This window comes from Streptopelia decaocto, assembly GCF_964273445.1.
Source record: "Streptopelia decaocto genome assembly, chromosome: 4".
Lineage (NCBI taxonomy): Eukaryota > Metazoa > Chordata > Aves > Columbiformes > Columbidae > Streptopelia > Streptopelia decaocto.
Genome location: NC_138658.1, coordinates 7,989,988 through 8,011,257, shown reverse-complemented (window position 1 = coordinate 8,011,257; position 21,270 = coordinate 7,989,988). Strand labels below are relative to the sequence as shown.

Genomic DNA, 21,270 nt, shown 5'->3' with positions numbered 1-21,270 from the left:
ATGTTTTGTGTCAGCTCTTTCCTCCAATATTTCGGAGTAAACACTATGGCTCTTAAATCTGCTGCTTACGTGTTACCCTGTTCGTGTGTTTGAAATCTGCCTTCATATGCCCATACTGGGTTTGGGGAAATATCAATGAAAGCAGAGGGAGTGGCTCCTGTAAAAGAGCAAAAAGGAAAGGTGACAGAAAAAAAACAAGTTTGCACCGCCATCCCCAATTAAAGGAAACTTTAGTTTGTTTATATGCATTTACATGAGGAACTTTTGCCAGCAGAGCTGTTTCAGCCACAAACCACACCTCAAGGCACTCTGACCCCTCTTTGTACAGTAGGTCCAGCCCTTGCCTTACCACAAAGGCAAGAGTTCCCTCTGCTATAAAATGCAATATATGGTGAAAACTTGAGGCATCAAGCTTAAGCAGCCTTGATGCAACCAAAGCTTCCTTGTTTCCTGTGTGAGCCACTGAGTCTGGAACTGGTATGAACAGGTCAGGCAGAGGAATGGCAACTGGACTGACAGTTGCCAGGGCAGCTCCATCATTTATTGGCTGGGAGTGCATCTCTCAATGCTCTTGCTACATGGCTCAATGCCTTCCCAGAGCAGGGAGATGGGGAAAAAATAGAAAAAAAGGTAAAAAAAAAAAAAAGTGCTTTACATGGGATTTTCCTATTGGAGAACATTGTGGATGTGCAATTAATTCTTTCCAAGAAAGCAAATGTTGAGCTAGGCAAGATTTTCTTCAAAATCCCACACCAATGCAACATTTAACATGTAGCATAGAAAAGCCTGTATGACACACTGTGGTGTTTCTTTCTGCCATAAATGGACAAAATTATACATAATGCAAAGCAGTAAATGCTGACAGACTTCTGCAAGAATTTTTACATTTATTTTTCATAACCCCAAGAAACTGATCTGTAAATACATCCCATAAGACACTGCATTTGGCCCTGAAATATTGTCTTGAGAGACTGTGTTTCTCTCTTCCACCTGACACATTTTACAGAGGGTATCAGCATATGGATTTGCACCTCAGCTGTGGCATGAGCAAAGAATTGCTATTGTTTTAATATGCTACACTGGGACATTCAAACATTGATATTGTCAGGTACTACTTTACAATTCCCACTAGATTCGCTGTAAAGCACACATTTGTGAAATAAAATATTGCTGTATTCACCCATAAAACTCTGAGTTATAACAGTACCAATCATCTGGTTTTAATCAGAAGTCAGGAAACTCACAGTTCGAGCTGGAACTCTCTCCTTTCCTAAACTCATTGTGTTTAAATTCTGCAACTCAGATGTGAACAGGTTCTACAAAAGCCTCATTGCCCTACCAAAAGCAAAGCCAAATGGGCAGACAGGGTTGGAGTCAGGTGAAGTATCAGGGGCAACTCCATTTTTTGAGGCTTCCTGATAGAGCAACTTGAGCAGCGGTAGTAAAGCAGGACAAACAGACAACACGGAACACCACTGCTAATAGTTTACACAATGGTGTTAGTGGTACGAAGGAAGCACCTTTGAACCCAGCTTTCAAATCCAAGCTCTATCTGCAAATGGGTTAATACTTTCTAAGATGCTGTTTAAATGAATTTAATGCTTCCTTTCTCTAAATCCGCAATAGGGATTTTGCTGGTAAAATACAATCAAGATTGAGCACCAAAATAATTTTTTAGTGTAAATCTATTCTAAATAGTTTTGTTCATAAGTGAACTAAAAATCCATAGGAGCAAAGAAAATAAATCAATGTAATGCACATTAAAAAAAGGTAGTTGAATTAATGTTGGTCAGACAGTTTTAAATGCAGCATTTAATAATTTTCAATTGATCAGCTTTGCTAACTAATAAATAGATTTTTATTTGTTGGGGTTTTGTGAGTGTTCTACTATATATCTAACATTTACTCATTCATTTTGCTTTTTTTGAGGCTTTTCTCTGCTCCCGCATTTGGGGCATGCCCTCAGCTAGAAGTCTGATTAAAAATTAGACCCCAAAACGTTCCCCAAGAAAAAAAAATGGAGTTTCAAAGTATAGGAAGAAATTTCAATGAAGACAAACACTTAAAATCTAAAAAAAAATTTGAGAGTTCTAGAAAACCAAGGGCTCCCATGGCATTCACAAGATACTTAAAGGGAACCTTGACAGCTATTAATATGATCCTATACGTTCATATGATTCTTCTCTGAAGCTCAGCGAAACCCTTGCAATCTGCAAAGTTCTGCAAGAAGAAAAATTTTCAGAAAGCCCTGAGGAAAAAAAAAATAGAAAAAAAAAAAAAAAGAAAAGCTGAAAGTCTCATACCCTGCAGGATTGGAGCTGTGACTAAAAATCTTGCATACATTTACCTCTCAGGTTTCACAACTGTGATTATGTATCTTCAGCAAGAGGGAGATACTACCACAAACTTACTATCACTTCTCTATCCAGCAGCCAAGAAGACAAATCCTACACTCACAATTATATTTACCTTATCGCATTTTAAAGAAAAACGTATCCTACAGCTCAGAGTACCAGTAGATGGATGCCACTAAGATCTGAAATACAGAAGCAATTTACTGCTGCGTCTTTTTCAGCTGATAGGACAGAAAACGTTAAAATTCTGGGAATATCTGGAGTTCTTATTTGAGAAAGTGTCAATTGATATTGCTTCTTAGCCATGGTGGTGATGAAGACAAATGGTCTTCCTACATAAATCTGTGTTTCAATGGGGCTAGTCGGTCCCTCAGAAAGATAGCATATGGTAAGTAAATACAGTTCAGATAGGTAACCTACAAAAGGGTATGGATAGTTGGTTGACCATGAGTCAACAATGTGCCCTTGTGGTCAAGAAGGCCAACAGTATCCTGGAGTGCATTAAGAGTGTGACCAGCATGTCACTGGAGGTTATCCTTCCCCTCTAGTCTGCCCTGGTGAGGCTGCATCTGGAGTACTGCATCCAGTTCTGGGCTCCCCACTTTAAGACGGACAAGGAAGTACTGGAGAGAGTCCAGCAGTGGCCTACAAAGATGATTAGGGGTCTGGAGCATCTTTCTTATGAGGAGAGATTGAGAGAACCCTGTCTGTTCAGCCTGGAGAAGAGAATCTGAGAGGGGATCACATAAATGTTTATAAATACCTCAAGGGTGGATGTCAAGAGGATGGGACCAGACTCTTTTCAGTGGCATCCAACCACAGGATGAGGGGCAACAGGCACAGACTGGTGCATAGGACGTTCCATCTGAATACGAGGAAAAACTTCTTTACTCTGAGGTGCCAGAGCACTGCAACAGGCTGCCCAGAGAGGTTGTAGAGTCTCCTTTTCTGGAGACATTCAAAACCCGCCTGAATGCATTCCTGTGCGATCTGCTCTAGATGAACCTACTTTAGCAGGTGGGTTGGACTAGATGATCTCCAGAGGTCACTTCCAACCCTAATCATTCTGTGATTCTGTGATGTTTGATCTACATTCTCTATTAGCTTGAGTGTGACAGTAGGCACATACATAAAGGACAATCCAATGTGAAAAAGGTTGCAGAATGGCTCAATCACGACCCTGCCAAGAGCTACTGAACCCACAGAGGTAGCATAGACTGCATTCATTCACAAGCTGGGGCAATAATAAGACTCTGTACCCTCAAAAATAGCTTAGTTCCTCTGAACAAGATATTCAGCTTTGTGATATTTCGAAGATATATCTATTGTCCATTAGTGCAACAACATAATCTGTTCTATTAAATCCTTAAACTAATTCACTATGTGCTAATGTGAAGACAGAAACACAGATGCATATAAAGAATCACAAAACATTATAGCAGAAATGGCAGTTTCACACATGGAAATAATTAAAGTAGATGTCTATAAAGAAGAGCTTATGTGAATTTATGCCTATGAAAGATGATCTAGATTTGTGTTCAGGAAGGTCTGTTGTGATGAACCATTGCCTTTAACCACTGTCTCTCAATACCCCCTGCCTCTTCTAGACAACCTGCAGAACAATTAAACTCTGTATTTCATTCTTGTTTTCATTATGAGGAGATTCGATGCCTGCCAGATACTGTCATTTAAGATGTTTCCCATCCTTATGGGCATTTGTTTGGCTTTAATGTTTTTGAAGAAGCAGGCGGTGGATGCTTGTTACCTATGCACAACCTGCAGGATAGGTGCAAATGCTTAGTAGTGTACTACATATGACCCTTTGATTTTGATGGAAAGCAGAGTGATACTACCTGGGTTACAAAGCCATTTAAACATAAGGCTGAATGCCCTGTAATAGAACAATGGAGGGTGAAAAAAAGTATCAAAAACCAAACCAGAAGAAAAAATACACATTAAACTGGAAAAAGGTAAAACATGAAATTTATCCCTTTTCTATAAACACATGTGGAAAGAATAACACCTAGCCTTTTTATTCTTGGCTTCTTTTTCCCCCCTCCCTTTACATTCCAAGAGAAGATCTGCCAACTTTTGGCCATATCCATTTCTCTTCTGTTGTTTGCCAGTATTAGTGCACTCTAGCACACATTCTTTCCTAAGACTTCAAAATGCGTCATTTGTTAGGTCTAACTGTTTAAAGAACCCAGCTACCCTTCCCTCTTTTGCTCGTAGCAAGCTGGGTGGTATACAGCACACTCACATACCCCAGCTTACACACTTGGGGTTGGGTTGAAATCTTTAATTGAAGAGACTCTTAAACCAGACTTCACACTGCGTGCCTTGTGTTATTGTAGATCAGAAGACCTCGCACCGATACATTCAAATGCTTCTAATGCTCCCTTCGTCCTAAAATACACACTGAGGCAAACATACCTGTATTTTGCTTATTGAAGGCTCATGATGCGGAGTTTCAGTACTTCTGTTCTGTGAATAATTTCTAAAATCTTAGACCTGGATCTGCTTATCATTACACACATAAACAGAGGGTGAACTCACCTCTACACAAAAGGTTAGTACAGTTTAACTGTTTCAGGATTTAACTTGGAGTCTATGTTGAACAGGCTCTAGACAAAGGGCTGAGTTTTACCCAGAAAGATTAGTTAACATCATGAAAAAATAAAATATTGAGTGAGTGTGGGTGTACAGCACTCACTCTCTGCATGTAATTATGTGAGAATTAGGTTAAATTCGGATAAGGTATAAAATGAGTCAACACTAACAACTGTGCTAAAATTGCATCCAGTTCAAACAGGTCTTAATCTGTCTCCGGAGCAGCAAGAAATGCAAATCTCAGCCAGTTTGATTCCAAGACCCACAATTTTAATGTTAGCTTTGTTTATAAGAATAGACCTTCTCTGAGAATTTCTTTCAAAGATCAAAAAACATGCCACACTGAGAAATATTACAAGGTATGTAAGAATTCCTGTGCTCTGCTCTTTCTCTCTTTCTTTCCATCTCCTTTTTTCTTCAAGTGGGGAGGAAGCTTGCAAAGACCTGCTGAGTTATTTGCCTGATGCCACCTCATGAGCAGTGGAGTGAGGAGCAGAACCAAGTGCTCCTGATTGCTTGCTACCACTTTATATCGTAGCAGCATCCTCAGCCACAAAGCTCTGAATTTGCATTTTGAGGGAATGTTATATGGGATACAGAAGAAGAGTGGGGAACCTTTGGCTGGGTGAAGACTTCAGTTTTGGTTTATTATTATATCCCATCACAAGATACATTAGATCCAGATCCAACCACCTCAGAAATTGGTAGTGTTTAGCTCTGGGGTTGTGCTTTGTTCACTATTATAAATATGGGCTCACAATGTGTTTTGATGTACTCGCTTCCTACAATTGATAAGCATTATTAGATATGAGAAAAGAATTACTATGATTGCAACATATAATAAGCAGGAGGGGGGTGCCTTATTATATATCTCACTCTCTTGGAGGTGGTATTTAGCACATTTCTGGGTTTAGGCAAACAATATCCTCTTGGAGGTCAAGAATCATCATATAGTGATTAAAGATACTGACAAAGCCAAAAAAATAGACAGTTAATACCATGTTTGGGCTCCCATTTAGGAGATTTTGCAGAGAAGAGTGTTACTTAAACCTAACTGCTGTTGACCATTGGAGAAATGAGGAAAGATACTATAATCTTATGCAATCTCAGTTTTGGTCTGTTCCCTTGACCTGGATTAACCTTATTCCTTTTATCTGTATTTTAATTCCAAACACCTCACTTGAATGCGACTGTATCCAGGTCTCTGCTAAAACCTTTAATGAGCAACACTAAGGCCAGTGGAAATAAGTTTGAACTCTATTATTGTTTCATACAAATGCTGTAGGGATCTTTGGATCTCTCATAATTATTAGTGATTTTGGTCTCCAGTGAGATGTTCAGCATCTGGCTGTATTTAGTTTATTGATTTCTTTTTTTAAATGGTTACTTTTCAAGAGCTATTTAAAATACATGTTTCTTCTTCTTAACTCTTACTATTTGCAGGTGCACACACTGCACAAAAGCTGCACAGTGCTGGGGCCCACTTTCTTTTGCAAACAAGTAAAGAGCAAGATGGCCATTAAAATCTTAGCCTAAATATTTCTATTTATTTCTTGAGTGAAAAAGAATAAGCATATATAGCACACTTTCACTGCTCTTACATAATGACTAGCTACTGTTAGTAGACTAATGAAATATCAGCTGTGCATCCTCTCCATTTACTACAGCACACTCAAAGGTATTGTTTGGTGCAATCAATATTAACAAAGATCACGTCCATTAAATGTGCACAATGTTCTGTAGGCTGAATACAGCACATAAAACTTGTTGGGTTTTAATCAATAAAATGCCCAGAGCTGCACAAAAATTGCTGGGTCATGAAACTACAAGGCTGTTAAACTGTTGGTTTTTAAATAAATCTCTTTTTTATATAGGCATTGGTAGGTAATTCTTTTATACGTTAAAGTATTCTTTTCATTGTTTGCATCATATTAATGCCTAGGGGGCTTATTAACTAACCAGGACTCCAGCCACTCTCTTTCCAGTAGCTGCTCACATAAAAGTGAGAAATTCCCTTACATGATGTCTTTGACTTACTTTTAAAACCATTCCAAATTGGTTTGGATAAAGGCCATGCAGGTAAGGCAAATATTGCCACGGACTGAACATTGGCTGGCAGGCAGGATCCCATAACCCATAATAAGCACATGGCAAGAGTCAGGCTGATGGGGCCAGATTAGGGGTTACATGGACAAGGCTGTCTGTGAACTGTAGCGTCTGAAAGGCATGCAGTATAAAGCTGGATGACTGGAGAGGAAAGAGCATCATGCAGCAGTGGGTGTGAGCAAAAACAAGGGTCTAGGACTCAGATGTTCTTAAAATTAATCTTTGAGACATATCCTAACTTCTTACCTGTAAAAAAGGCAGCTGCCAGACTACAGTGTCTTGATCTATAGAGTGTGGAAAATCTTCCTAGGCTTTGGTTTAGCTTCTGCTTCTATCTAATAGAACAAAAGAGTCAAAACCATCCCCTCCAAAAAGAAAGTAGGCAGAGAGAAGATATTTTGGTTGTAACACCCAGGCTTGAGGAGGAAGGTGTGATGGTGGCCGGGGTCTCAATACAAAAGGGTTTCTGCATCTTTATAGTTGATTATTGCAGCATCTGCCTCAAAAGTCAAGCTCCAAAGCCTTGAAGCTGCATGATATTGAGGGCCCCTAAGGCTGGTTAGAAAGGACAAAGGCTTTTCACTGGTCTGAATCTAGTCCACCTCAGTACTGAGGAGTGCCTGAAAGTTAATCCCATGATGAATAGTCTTCACAAAGTTGGCTGTCCCTGGTCCGCATCAAAACTGGCATTAAACAGCAGTCTCAATAAAAGATCAGAGGAACGTGAGCCAACTTAGGCTATCGCCCTCGCAGATTGTGTTTGGGGTGCATTCCTGGGGCTCTGGGGGAGGCTTCTAATGCCACTAACATCTTTCCTTTTCACATGCACAGAGATAAAGATGGCAGGTTATCACAGAATGAAGCAATAACACCAAGTGTGTTCTGAAGACTAACTGAACAGTGTAGGCATCACCCTGAAATAACATGAGATAAAATGACTCCCAATAAGACAAAACCACAATATATGTTGATGAAGCAGAGGCTTCCCCTAATCCTATTCTGAATATTTTTAAACTTTTTTCATATTTTTTTTAGAAATATTTTCATTGTGAAAGAGATTACCAGAATGAAAAATTTTTGCCTGAACAGATAAACTTCTGCAAGGCTGCAAGTGACTGTAAAAGACACTTGAAATGAGATGTGTCATACATTCCTGTGACTAGGAACCATTACACTGCCTATGTTCATAATGAATGAGCATGAATCATTCCTCATTTGTTTACAATGAAAATACGGCTTTAGAGAATTGAAATGTCAATTTCAGTAAACTCAGGATTTACTAAACTAAACAAACTCATTTTCTCCCTTGCTCTTTAGAAGTGCCCAATAGTTTTAGCACTTTGGACCTGTCAAGCCTTTTCCCTCTACATTTCTGAATTCCTCTTTTACAGCTTAATATAACACACATCAATTTCATTTTTTTAAAGTCAGAGTATACCAGTAGGATTTGAGATCAATACTACATTAGCTACATACCCAGAAAGTCTAATAATTTAAAAGTTTTGGGGTTTTTGGTCTTGCATACTTGAAAAAAAGTTTAGCCAGAAAAAACTGAGAATCCTCCAGGATTCAACCACTTGACTTGAAATGATCCGCATGTAAAGTCTGACAATAAAATCTTGAAGATCAGTTTGAAAATTTACTGTGAAGCCATGGATAATATTTCTAGACAAACAAGTAGCAACATTTGTAACAGGGCCATTTAAATGTGTGCAAAAGGAGAATATGGTTCCTACCAGTTTATGGGAATGTATAACTAAAATAATAAATAAAAACTTACCGTATTCAAGCTGGGATATACCTGTGAGCTGCAGAAGATAATCCTCATCAGTATAGATTTGCTGAGTGGTGAAAGAAAAACCCATGATATCTGCATGTGCTGCACCAACACACTGCAGCTCTATGAAACCAATGGAGCTATCAACAAACATGACATGAGTTAACTGAAACCAGAATTTTGTGTTTTCTTCTTTTACAACAAGTGGGACACCAGGGATCTTATTTTATTTTATAGATCAATAGGTTTATAAACATACAAATAAACCAAATATATTATATTTGTGTTGAGATACCGTCTCAAGGTTTTACACTAAATATTTTGAGTTTAGGCAACATTTAAAACTCAAAACACCCTGATTACAAAAACCTATCAGCTTGATTTTCCTATCTTATTCTGTAAAGAACACTATCAAATTTAAAATTAGATCCTTACACTGAAGGAAAGTAAAGCAAACAAAACACAGGACAGAATAAGAAACTAAATTGTAAGGAGTCTGTTTAGGCAAGGTGTGAAGTTACAAAGCTTTATTTCCTTTGAGCAGGGAAACTTCCAACTAAATGTTGACTGTCATTCAACACAACACGGATTTTAAGCACACAAACGTATTTCACCAGAGATAATCAAAGTGCAGGGATCAAAGTCATTTTACCGTCTAGCTCTCATGGAGATAAAATGCTTTACTGAATCAGGGCCTTTATAGCTGGACTCTCTTCCCATCAAAATACACAACATCAATGATGAACTGTGAAAGATCAGGGAATCCAAACTAGATGCCTTTAACAGCGTTAATTCAATTAAATTATACTAAATTTACAACAACATCTACCAAATACTAATGGTTCATCCCAGTGGTTGCCCTCTGCTGAACACAGTTCAGTATGCCAGCCCTCCTCAACCACTTCTCTTTCCATGGAAGCAGCCTTGTTGTCATTCACACAAGAGAAGGCATCTTCATTGCTACTGGCTGCAACTAACCTGTGAAAATGCCTATTTTACAAGTTCACCATGAATTCAGAACTGATGTGATTAGAAAACAGACTCAGCAATTCAAAACCTCTAGCAAAAATCACTTCAGAAGATAAGTGACAACTCTCAACACAACAGAGCATTATATTTATGGTAATTCGGACACCTTGGGCTCAATATTCTTACTGTTTATACCAACATAAATCAGAACTGACTCTGCAAAGTTACTCGAGTGCATGACTGTTTTGGACAAGAAGTAAGAGCCTTTCAACACACTTTCTCATCATTAGACTACAGACCTGGTAACCAAATGACATCCCAGACCTTCCTGGCAGAATTCTAAAAACCCCAAAAGCAGGATGTTAGGCACACAAATTAATAACATTTACCACTATTATCCAGCTAATTAATTACAAGGAACACTAGTGGTGGGTTCTGTAGTGGAATTTAAAGGCGTCTGATAGTTATAGTAGTAGGCTTCAAAGACAGAGGACTGAGAGATCCCCTACAATTAACACTTTATTAGTAATATTGCTGTTTTACAGATATCTTCCAAAACCTTCTGAAAACACCCTTCGGGAGTCAAGACTAGTGGTGAAAATCCCTTGAGATGATAAACAACTAATCTACAACTCTGTATACAACAGAGCGTTATGAGTTAGTTCTTAGTAAATAACTGGAAGGGAACTGTAGCTGTTAGAAAACCAGTTAAAAACAAACAAACAAAACAAAACAAAACAAACAAAAAAAAAAGTGGTAGTGTTTTCCAGTTGATCCCATGTATTTTATCAGGCAGCACAAATCAGTTATGTTGAAGTCTGTCCAAACTGAGGTGCTTTCTGTTTGTCCCACTCCTCCTGTTCCTTTGGAGCAGTGACTGACTGGACTTCTTTCTCCACGCCAAGTCCTATATAATGGACCAGGTTTTGCTGCCAGTTGTGCTTCTGTGAGGCAAGAACATCTCCAAAACGTGTTTCCTTGCAGTAAGCAGAGCTCTGAAGGACTAATGTAGACTGGAAAATTTAATGGAAGAATCACCTTTCCTCTCAAATGTTACCTCTCACTTAACAGATGTGACCATCATTAATACCATATGCTCACAATCCTCTGGCCCATCAAACCTGAGAAATGCAAGACCCCATTTGGTGCTCATTTAGAGAAGCAGATACAAGAATATCTCTGGTGAAAGTCCAAAAAGCCACACTGGCCTGAGAGCAATGCTGGGAAGAGGCTTAAAGAGTCCGTGAACAATATTTTAATTAAAAGATTCATTTTTAACTCCTTTTCCTGTATCATCTTCCATTCCAGTTTCTCTGTAGTTGTGGTTGTGGCAGTTCTCTGGACTCCATGTATGTGTAAAGATCACTACTTGCAATGAACTCCATTAAAAACCCTTAAGTCTGACAAATCACCCGCTAGCCTGTTTTTCCCTCAGTGTCCTTTTAGCAGGCAGTTAATGAAGTTAGCAGCAGTGACCCTCAAAGTGATACTTATAGAATACTCATTGTTAATACACTACTCACAGTAATTCTTCCAAGCAGAGATGACAGGGAAGGAGTGGCAAGGACTTCTCTGTTCTGATTTGTGGTTTTGTTTGTTTGTTTGTTTTCTCTAAAACAGATTTTAATGAAAAAAATGAGGGTTGCTTCAGCGTTTCATGAGTTCCCATCCTCTACCGATTTCATTCTTCCTCCTTTTCCAACTCAAACCCAGGCTGCCTCTAGTCTGGCTGCATGAGCAGGCTGGCCGGGCCAAGCTCGCAACGCTCCCTTTCCACAGGAGACTTGGGGTGGATGCTCCAGGGAGCCTGGGCAGGGACCTTCGCCACCCCCATGGGCTGACACAAGTTCTCCCCACCAGGAACCTCTCGTCGATAGCTTTGTTCTTGCTCATCTTCTGCCAAAGCCTCTGCTGCTTTGTTGTATATTATTGGCTGTTCTTCCACTGGAGAAAATGGATATATATTACCGACAGTGATTTGGGAAGCTTCACAATAACTAAGCTAAAAGAAAGCTAATGATAGCTTTGAGAGAGGAGAGCTATGAAAGGAAGCACAGAATCAAGTTCAGAAAATTATGAAAACAATTCATGTTAAAAGAAAAGAAAGAGAGGGGAGAGGGGAAGGGAGGGGAGGGGAGGGGAGGGGAGGGGAGGGGAGGGGAGGGGAGGGGAGGGGAGGGGAGGGGAGGGGAGGGGAGGGGAGGGGAGGGAGGGGAGGGGAGGAGAGGAGGGGAAGGGGAAGGGGAAGGGGCAAAGTCAAGAACTTGTTACAGATTTTAAGAAGTGACTTGTCCTGGGCAAGTTTCATGGTTTTCTATTTTAATATACGAGAATAAGCAAATGCATACCCATGTCAGAAAGACCACCTGCCTGTCTAAATTAAAGCCCCTGTTCCAAAGTCAAATTATCTTAGAATTATTCATTGGCATATTATAAGAACTTCCTTTAACATGTTAGAAAAGACATCCGATTATTTACCAGTCTTCTTGTCTAAAGTGGCTGAACCACTTTTATTGCAATTTTCTACTATGGAAAAATTGGACACCTGTCATGAGAAATTTCTGTTCCAATAGCTGTATCTGATAAAACTATAAATGAAAACAGAGCCTCCTAATGGGAAACATCAGGCTTCTTTCACTGGATGATACAGTTCTACATATGTTCACAATATTAGCCCAATAAAGGAAATGTGAGACATATTTTCCACTGATGAATAAAGTGACTGCCTAACATATGTCTAAGGACAGGATGGGCAATTCTGAAAATCTTGCAAGATGCCTGCCCATTCAAGTATCCTCAAGCATTTGTCTTTGCATGTCTAAAGAACTGATGCAAACTGGGTTCTCTAGTGACTTCTGTAGTTAGGAGATACATATGGTAAATAAGAGAAATGGTTAAAAATACCAGTCTTTCTCCATCATTTCTCACCATCTGAGCAACTAGGAGATTCAGTTGCCATCTATAAGGCAGCATTTCCTAAAACTCAAGAGTGGTCCAGCTGATAATCTGTGGGCCATGGAAGCCCATTGTGTGCTTCTGTGCTGCCTGCTGCATTTGCACTGGGGATGGGAGGCACATCTCCTTCATTCATCTCATCTTTGTGTAAGCACCAAACACTCCCCAAGAAGTCAAACACCTTGTTTAGCACAACAAGCAGAACTGCATTTCTGCCGCAGGGCAAAAGTTTTCTGGGGAGACCCGGACTCCTCACGCAACGTCAGTTATCCTGCCTGAATGAATAAAGACTGTCAAAGTATATTTTTCCATGTATATAAAATTCCCACCAGTATGATGGGCATAACTCACTTACTGTGAGACAAACCTGTGAAATTCTATATAAATGCAAAAATATATCTTTATCCTGAGAAGCACTTGGCTTCTTATGAGCATGAAAGCATTGCTGTAGTGTATTTTCTTATGAATAAAGTGCAAAGTGAAGGACTGAATGGTCTCTTCACAGCAATACAAACACGAGTTCTGCTGTGCACAAGAGCTATAAACAGGCCAGAAATATAATTTCGATTTTTACATCTCCTCTATCAGCTTCTGCTCCTGCTGGTACGAAGGTGAGGAAAGATCTAATAAGGAAGGAAATCCCACTCACCATATTCTGAAGGACAGGCAGGATGAGGATCTGTTGTCTCACACCCAATTAAATCAACTGCTTTAGTCTCCAGAGAACTGTTACACTCCTTAACAACTGCAAACTGCAAATACATACAATATGCACAAATATAAAGCCCAAATTAATATCAAACGAATTGGCTTTCCAAAACCCAAGAGACAAACTCTAAGGGCCACACACTCCAACCACAGCAGAAGGAAAAAGGTCATCCTGGCTTCTGGGATGACCCTTCCCCTGCAGATAATTAAACATTTGAGTTGATGACAGCCCTGGTCTTTCTTTGGAAAATGTTCAGTCCCAATCTAGTAAAGAACTACTCATTCTTTTGCCTTGCAAATCAACCTTTCCAGATGCAAGAACAAAAGTACATGAAAATCAATCCTCAGCATAGTACTGAGGGACACTTTTAAAATATTAGAGACACCTGCAGCCAAACGGCAGGAAACCCTGTCAGACACAAGCAAGGATGCGAGCCTCCTTTTCTGGCGCTCAGCACCACCTGGTGTGTGCAATTCCATCATCCCACCGTGACAATGGTAGTGACACCACAGAAGCAGAAGACAGGACCCTCTGGGAGAATATGCTGAAAAGTCCAGGGGCAAAACAGAAAAAAAACAAGGGTAGAGGAAAGCAATGTGATGCACTGTGCTGAAATGGTATAGAGGGAAAGAGAGAAACCCAGTAAAGGGGGACATGTAAGGAGCAGACAGAGGAGAAGAAAAAATATGTCTAAATAGGATGTTCCAGTGGAGGACTGACAGATTCAGTGGTCCAGGTGGATTGGTGGATTTATGTGGATGGATCACAGATGTAGCAGGTGTGACTATTTAGGCATCAGTTCATTTACATAATATCTGTAGGCTTACAGTTGCTAACCCACATGGGACAGACCCCCAGAGGAGATTCAGCTACACACAGTTCTGCAAAGTATCTTTGACTGTGCAAAGCAGGACACTTGCTGGATGAAACGTTTCAGAATAGCATCAAAATCCAAGCATGTGCAGAAGTTTACCAAGGCTTACATATGCCTAGGACAAACCTAGCCTGGCTTATGGAACTCTAATGGGAATGTGAAAAAAAAACACTCAAACACACGCTCAGCTAAATGTAGCCTCAGCTGGCAGAATAGAAGTAAAGAAAGAAGTGAATGACATTTGGACAATTTATAGGCATAGTTTCAGTATCACAATACCCAGCATTTGATATGTGTGATAGTGTAAAAGCTCGTTATCCTTTACGTTAACCCTCCACAAATGGGCAAGAACAAGTCAGTCTTTGCACTCCCTCTCCCCAGCATCACCAAGAAGCATTAGCACTGTGGGCTGCAAAAAGAGTGAATTTCATGAGCTCTTTATGGTGCATACATATCATCCAGTCCCTATATGAAGTCCTTCATTAGGGTTATTAATGCTGTGTAAATCAATAGCACCCAAACCAGCATTCCAGTACCTTAAGAGTTGAGAAGCTGTAGTTTTCTGTCCCCAATGTAGTATAATCTCTTTTTTTACATAAAGCTCCCAAATAATCCACTTTAAGTGAATAGTAGAAATGAAAAACTTCCTCCTGTTTTTGGCAACTCTACAGTTTCTAACCTGAGTGCGTGCATGCGTGAAGCCCCAGGGAATTTAACACTCAATGGCAACATCAGCACAGAGAAAATCCCACATGTATGAAACCACAGGAATCCATTAGTGTGTAAGCAGCAGTAATTAGCAAAGGGTCAGTGATTTCCTCTTCCAGTCTGCAACAAGCTATTTGCAATAATTTATTTTCTGAATGTATTTGATGTCTCCCAGTTCAAGAATGCAGGGTGAAATTTAACACGGGTGTGTAACAGATGAGCAGGTTGGATTTGGTTTTGTTGGTTCAGTCAATTGCTTAGCTGTCTAATTACTCTTATACTCAGCAATAATGTCATTGACCACTAGCATTAACTGTGGGGACAACAGCAGGTGGGGACAGAGCTGATGAGCTGCAGGCCTCTTAGAGCACTGCTCCCAGGCAATGAGCTGTTCTCAGTCCCAACAAATGTTTATGATTTTCCCAACCTCAGATATTTTGCAAACTGTGTTTTCTGTCTCTACTGTAAACACATGATGACATCACTGTGATTCAGCACATTTGCTGTCCAGTACCTGGAAGAACAAAGTGCTGGTAATAAAGGGTCCACAAGAGCGTGCATTTGATCAGCTAAGGAACAATATGTCGTAACCAGGGTCAAGTAAATTCAGTGCTCCCAATATATGTTTGATAGTGTGTTTCAGTGGCTACCCACTCACAAATCCTGCCAGACACTCAATCTAAAACACTTGTGAAGCCTTCTTCAGTTTGATTAAAAATCCTTGGATTTGCACTATAAATATTCCATGATATTTAACTCCTCAAACAGATTCCCAAGTAGAACAAGCTTAGCTCTTTTTGGACTCAAAGATTTGGAGTAAAGTCAAACTTTGGGCCATTTAAAGTCTAATTCTTTTGTGACCGTGCCTACTACACACACAGTTCTTGTACCTTTCCAGCTATAGCTGAGTCTGGAAGGCTTTAAAACTTTTCAGTAATACCTATACTAGAAAATTATGTGTGCAGTTACTCCAGTAAAAATGTATGTGCTTCACTAGAGTTAATCACCAATCCCACACAAGTAGCAACTCTTCTGGTGGCCTTTTCTACTGGCATAACTGTGCTTGTTTTGAAGAGTGTACGCTGCTTAGTTGACATGATGCTACCTGAAGAAGTACGGGGATACCTGCATTACAGCAGCTTATTCAGAGCTGAATGATTTGTGTGTGCAGACAAGTTGTCAGTGTACAACATGCCATTCTGAGAAAGAAGTCTCAGACTGGGCACAGAAGGAATCTGATGGGGCCAAATTCTATGATGCAACTTCAAAACTGACAACAGAAACAGGTCAGTACAACCAGATCATGATGGTATTTCTACCTACACCAGTGCAAAATTTGTATTTTATATTCACTCTCAAACTGACCAATAACATCCTGGTTGTCTTTCTTTACAAGGCAGCAGCCTCTAATACAAAGACATTAATTTTCTCAACCCCCCAAATAAAGTTCAACATCTCACATAGCACACACAATACTTGGCTTCCAAGAAGCCTTTTTTACGAAGGGCATACTTTCCTGTGAAAATAACTCTGTGATATGCCATGTCATCACATTGCCATTTCCTTAATTTAGAACACAGTTCCCCAACTGTTGTGTTCAAAGCTAACAATAACACTGGCTAATGGCTGCAATACATCCAGGCAGCTGTGAACTTTGAGGGATAACAATGAGGTAAGATGAACTAGGGTTCACAGCAAAGCACTTGATGACTCTGGCAGTTATTTAATATATTTAAGATGTGAATTATTTGATGGATAATCTCAAGTGGATCCCTAACACTCTTTGATCCTTCCTGCTTCCCTCTCCACTGCACATTAATATAGTTACCCGAGACTTGTTGCTGGTAGGTGTCACGTTCTCATTGTCAGCGCGGCTGCTGGCATCTCTTATCGCTTCTGCATAGAGATTCTTCTTATACAAGTTTTGACTTCTACAACAGAACAAAAGCTGAAACAAATTATTTTGCTTTGGGAGGAACAGATGCTGCTTCCTTTCACACGTTATTCTATAGGTATTTACAGATGGGACATATATTGTTCTTTCTTTCATTGGCTTGAAAGGGTGTATTACTGTCAATTACCACATAAGGGTTAAAATAAGCAGTTTGTCAGAAACAGAAGTCAGTAAGAAGTGAACAAATCTTTGTTCCAATGTGCCATCTGTAAAGGGCCATTCATTGGGGCGGGGGTGGGCAGAAAGACCCCTTCCATTTTCTTATATTATTCTATTTATAATACACGCCTCTTGTGAAGATTTACATATCAGCCAATACAATAAACAGTGTTTGTGGGTGAAGCTCAGCAATAAAAATCTGACTGTATTTGTCTGTACCATTGATAGTTACAACTATGAAAGTCATTTCTGCATTCATCTGCAACATTTCTGAAGAACAACAGTTTCAGAAATCACTACAAAATAAGCTTAACTTAAAGCCTAAAGAAACTTAGAACTAAGATGTTTCCAAGAAAAAGCTTGACCAACAGAATTAGCTCAAGAAGCAAAAAAGCCAAGAGTAGAGCCTGGAGTTGGAAAAAGCTTCTAATAATCAGCTCTAAATGGCTATTTCCATAAATTCAAAATTTGATATTTTTTGCAGATAAACTGCAATCACTTATAAGGCCCATATAGGCCCCAATGTAGAAAACATGGTCATAAGAAAAAGAGTTAATTTACACTGCCTGAGATTCAAATCAGTACATCTTTACTGACTTTACATACACATTTTTTCTCTTTCTACACATCATCTAACGAAAGTAATGTTACACTGATCAAACTCTGGAAGTCTCAAGTTATAACACCCTGTTATTTAATCTATTTTAAATGAAATTTAATAGATGTGTACCAAAAAAAACAGGATTTTTCCTTTTATTTCTACATCACATTAATATACTAACTGGGAAAGTGCATCTGTCATAATTATTTTATGTTTTTCCCTTCATGAAAATACAATGTAAATAAAATGCACTGTTTGCTAGAAATGAGAAAGACCTATCTCCACCATGGATTTTATCCCCACATTCTCTGTAACATGTTCCTATGTATTCAAACATTTTAAAAAACATAATTGTCTCCAGTAGAGGTTAAGACTGAGACTGCTAATATAAAATCAAACAGGTGTCAGATCTGAGGGCATAGCCACAGAGCAGAATGCTGAGAAATAAGGTAAATTCATCCATTTTGACTTCTCCTGATGCTGTGGCAAGGCAGGCATTCATGTTCCGTCATCTGGATGTGCCTGTTCTGCATTGCAGCTCATAGTGCTGACAAAACTCGAGCCCGTTACTCAAGAGTCATGAAATCCATTGCACAGAGCTCACACACAGGCCAGTCCTCAGCAAGATGCCCCACTCAAGACGATCACTAATTCTACATCTTACTTTACATGCAGAGTAACAGAAGCCAGATGGACTTGGCGGGCATGGGAGTCTTCATGTGTGACTGAGCACAAGCAGTCGAGGCAGTGAAATCCAGTTGACCGAGCATGGGCAAGGGGCCAAGGATTTCTTAATCCTAATTCCAGTCCTACTGTCATTTTTTGCACAGCCTTGGCCTATTGAAGTGGAGGGATTGTGGGTGTTAAATCCGTGATTTGGATTTTTTTTGCTGTTGGAAAAGGGCTGTTGCCTTGCTTCCCAAGGAAGATAGTAAATTTGGTATACTATACAGTCAGACTACATAAACTACAACACACAACACTCTTCAGCAGACTACAGTCATTGAGCAAACCAACACAATACTTTGGTATTCTTGGCCACCAGTTCACACATTTTCAGATTGGCAGGTGTAGATCTCCAAGTTCATTTCCTCCAATTAAAAGGAGATGGATGGGGAAGGAACAGGACTATTACAGACTTAATCTGTACGTTTCAAAATACAGTACATTATGTGAAAAAGCAGTGTAGCAATTGCAACCCAAATACTGGTTTCTAGACTCCAGTTAAATAGGGATTTTAGGTCAGTAGTTTCATTTTTATCTAGTTAGGCTAGTGATAGCTGCAGTCCAAATTCAGTCAAGTATGTAATTGAAAACTTGTTTTCGAGGTAAATAGTTATATTGATAAAAAGCATTTGACAAGAAAGAAAGGTAAATCAGGAAGAAATGACAAAAGAGAGAAAAAGGGTAGAGAATATCTTCACACCTTAAAACCAGCTATTTTCTGGCTATTTTTCATGACAGATTATGTGACATATATTGGCACCATAAGAATCTCACAATTTCCTATTCTGTATTTATCATTCCACTCATTAGCTTCTGAATGCCAGGTCCTGAGAACAAACCAGGCTGTGTTTAGCTTTAATTCTGGGCCTCTACCATTAGCTAAGAGAAAATAAGAAATGTGTCAACTTATCTTTTATGGACTAAATAAACTAGGAAACATTAAATAAGAATGGAAAATACTAGCTTCCATAGTTAACTTCTTTTGTAGCTTAATTTTTTATGCCTGTGAGAGTCTAATTTTAAAATTAACCTAAATCACAAACAAACCCCTGCACATGGAGGGGTGGTCAGCATGCAGCAGGAGATTGTTCATTTGGCTGCTATCTGGCTTTTTGTTCGTTTACTTTTAAATATAAATATCCATTTAAACAACAGCATCTGAGAATAGTTATCTGCCAAGGTCATGAACAAAAGACTCTAACTTATTAAATGCTGAGTTCTTTCCAGTCCAAGGGACATCGATGACATTTAATTTCACATCAGACTGGGTTCTTAAATAGTGACTGTAGGGATTCTTTTTGCCATGAGAAGAATCCCAAACCTGCACAATTCATTACAGCCATGGAAAATGCCAGGGAGTACTTTTACAACAGATGTGTCTTAGGCTCACATCCCTGATTTTACCCTTTCTGCTGCCAGCTGAACTGTTCTCATGTTCATTACTGAAGGCATCACTGTGGAAGTTTGCTGTTGGAAGGTTAGTACAATGCTTTTCTCAATGGCAAGGAAATTTTCAGGTGCCACTCTCCATTGAAAGTGAAGCAAAACCAAACTAAGGGGATAGCTAGCAGAGAAGAGCCAAACCCTACCATGAGAGTTTCAGACATCTAGAGCTTTTGAGGGAAACTGAGGAAGAAGAAAATAGCGTGCTCCTGGACTCTCCCATCAATACAAATTATGGTTCCTCTTCAGGCCTAATAAGGTCTATTCTTCTTCCCCTCCCAGACACATGTCACTCACTAACATCAATGCAAGTATGCAAGCAAGGGACATGCCAGAAGTTTCTGAGTTATTCATAGATACAATTACTGAAAAGCAGAAGACTAACAAGGATGATATGGTGATTTCCACCAACTGAGGAACAGATCATGTTCTTCACCATGAACCTTCTGTGCAAGTCAGCAGCACCTCGGTCCCCATGCTGCAGGTTCACAGCACATTTGGAAGTACTACCTGTGGCAGTAGGCAGCCAGGAGCCCCAGCAGGAGCAGAAGGACCAGCACAGCTACGCACACGGCAATGGTGACGTTCCGCATCTTCACCCGCTCCACCTGCTGCTGCTCCCACCACTCCAGATCACTGAACTGGCACCGCTCCCCAACATAGCCCGTCACACAGCTGCCAGAAACAAGCACATTTTGTAAGTGGCAGCAGAGGAAAAAACCCAGATCATCACTTCAGTCACCATGTGCATTGATTTACCATGGGCAACCTCTACAGAAATACCTCGTTGAATTTAGTAGCGGTGAAGACGAAATAACCTTAAAGGAATGACTGTCAAAACCTGTAGAATTCAATATTAAAAGATTTTTTTAACTGTAAAGCTATAGAATTATACAGCAAGATTATAATTTCCAAATTCTAATGCATAAAGGATAGAAAAAATAATTTTCTCTTAAATCCTGCTGGGCGATTAGTGTTTCCCTGAGATTTTCCATTTAACTGTTTCCAGCAGCAAGCTGCCCTTCTTTGAAACTGGGATTATAAGACTTACCTGTATTTTCAGAGTGATGTGGTTAGGAGAATCAAATTTTTATCTAAACACTAAATTTAAAATAAAACATGGGTGAAAGTGTGGGTTTGTGGGGTTTTTTTTTTTTAAATATGGTTTAGAAATAGGTTCATAATTTGGTTTTAACACAAGTTTCTTCTGTAGGCAGTTTTTGTTTGGGGGTTTGTTTGTTTGTTTGTTTTTACCATTATAAAACTCAACATAGAATTATCTTACCAGTGCAGGAAATTGAAATTACTAGGAAGTGAGAAATACA

The 21,270-nt window shown here is 39.5% G+C and overlaps 1 protein-coding gene across 1 annotated transcript in view; it reads right to left on the bottom strand.

The window, feature by feature from the left end:
- Positions 1-9,151: 9,151 nt before the first annotated feature.
- EGF (epidermal growth factor) overlaps positions 9,152-21,270 on the bottom strand; it is a 61,229-nt gene continuing 49,110 nt past the window's right edge. The window contains exons 22-25 of the mRNA XM_082051024.1: positions 20,456-20,620; positions 16,891-16,993; positions 13,421-13,523; positions 9,152-11,760 (exon numbers count right to left, since the gene is read on the bottom strand). Coding sequence (XP_081907150.1) covers positions 11,537-11,760; positions 13,421-13,523; positions 16,891-16,993; positions 20,456-20,620 — 595 coding nt within the window. The 3' untranslated portion in view covers positions 9,152-11,536. The remainder of the gene's footprint in view (positions 11,761-13,420; positions 13,524-16,890; positions 16,994-20,455; positions 20,621-21,270) is intronic.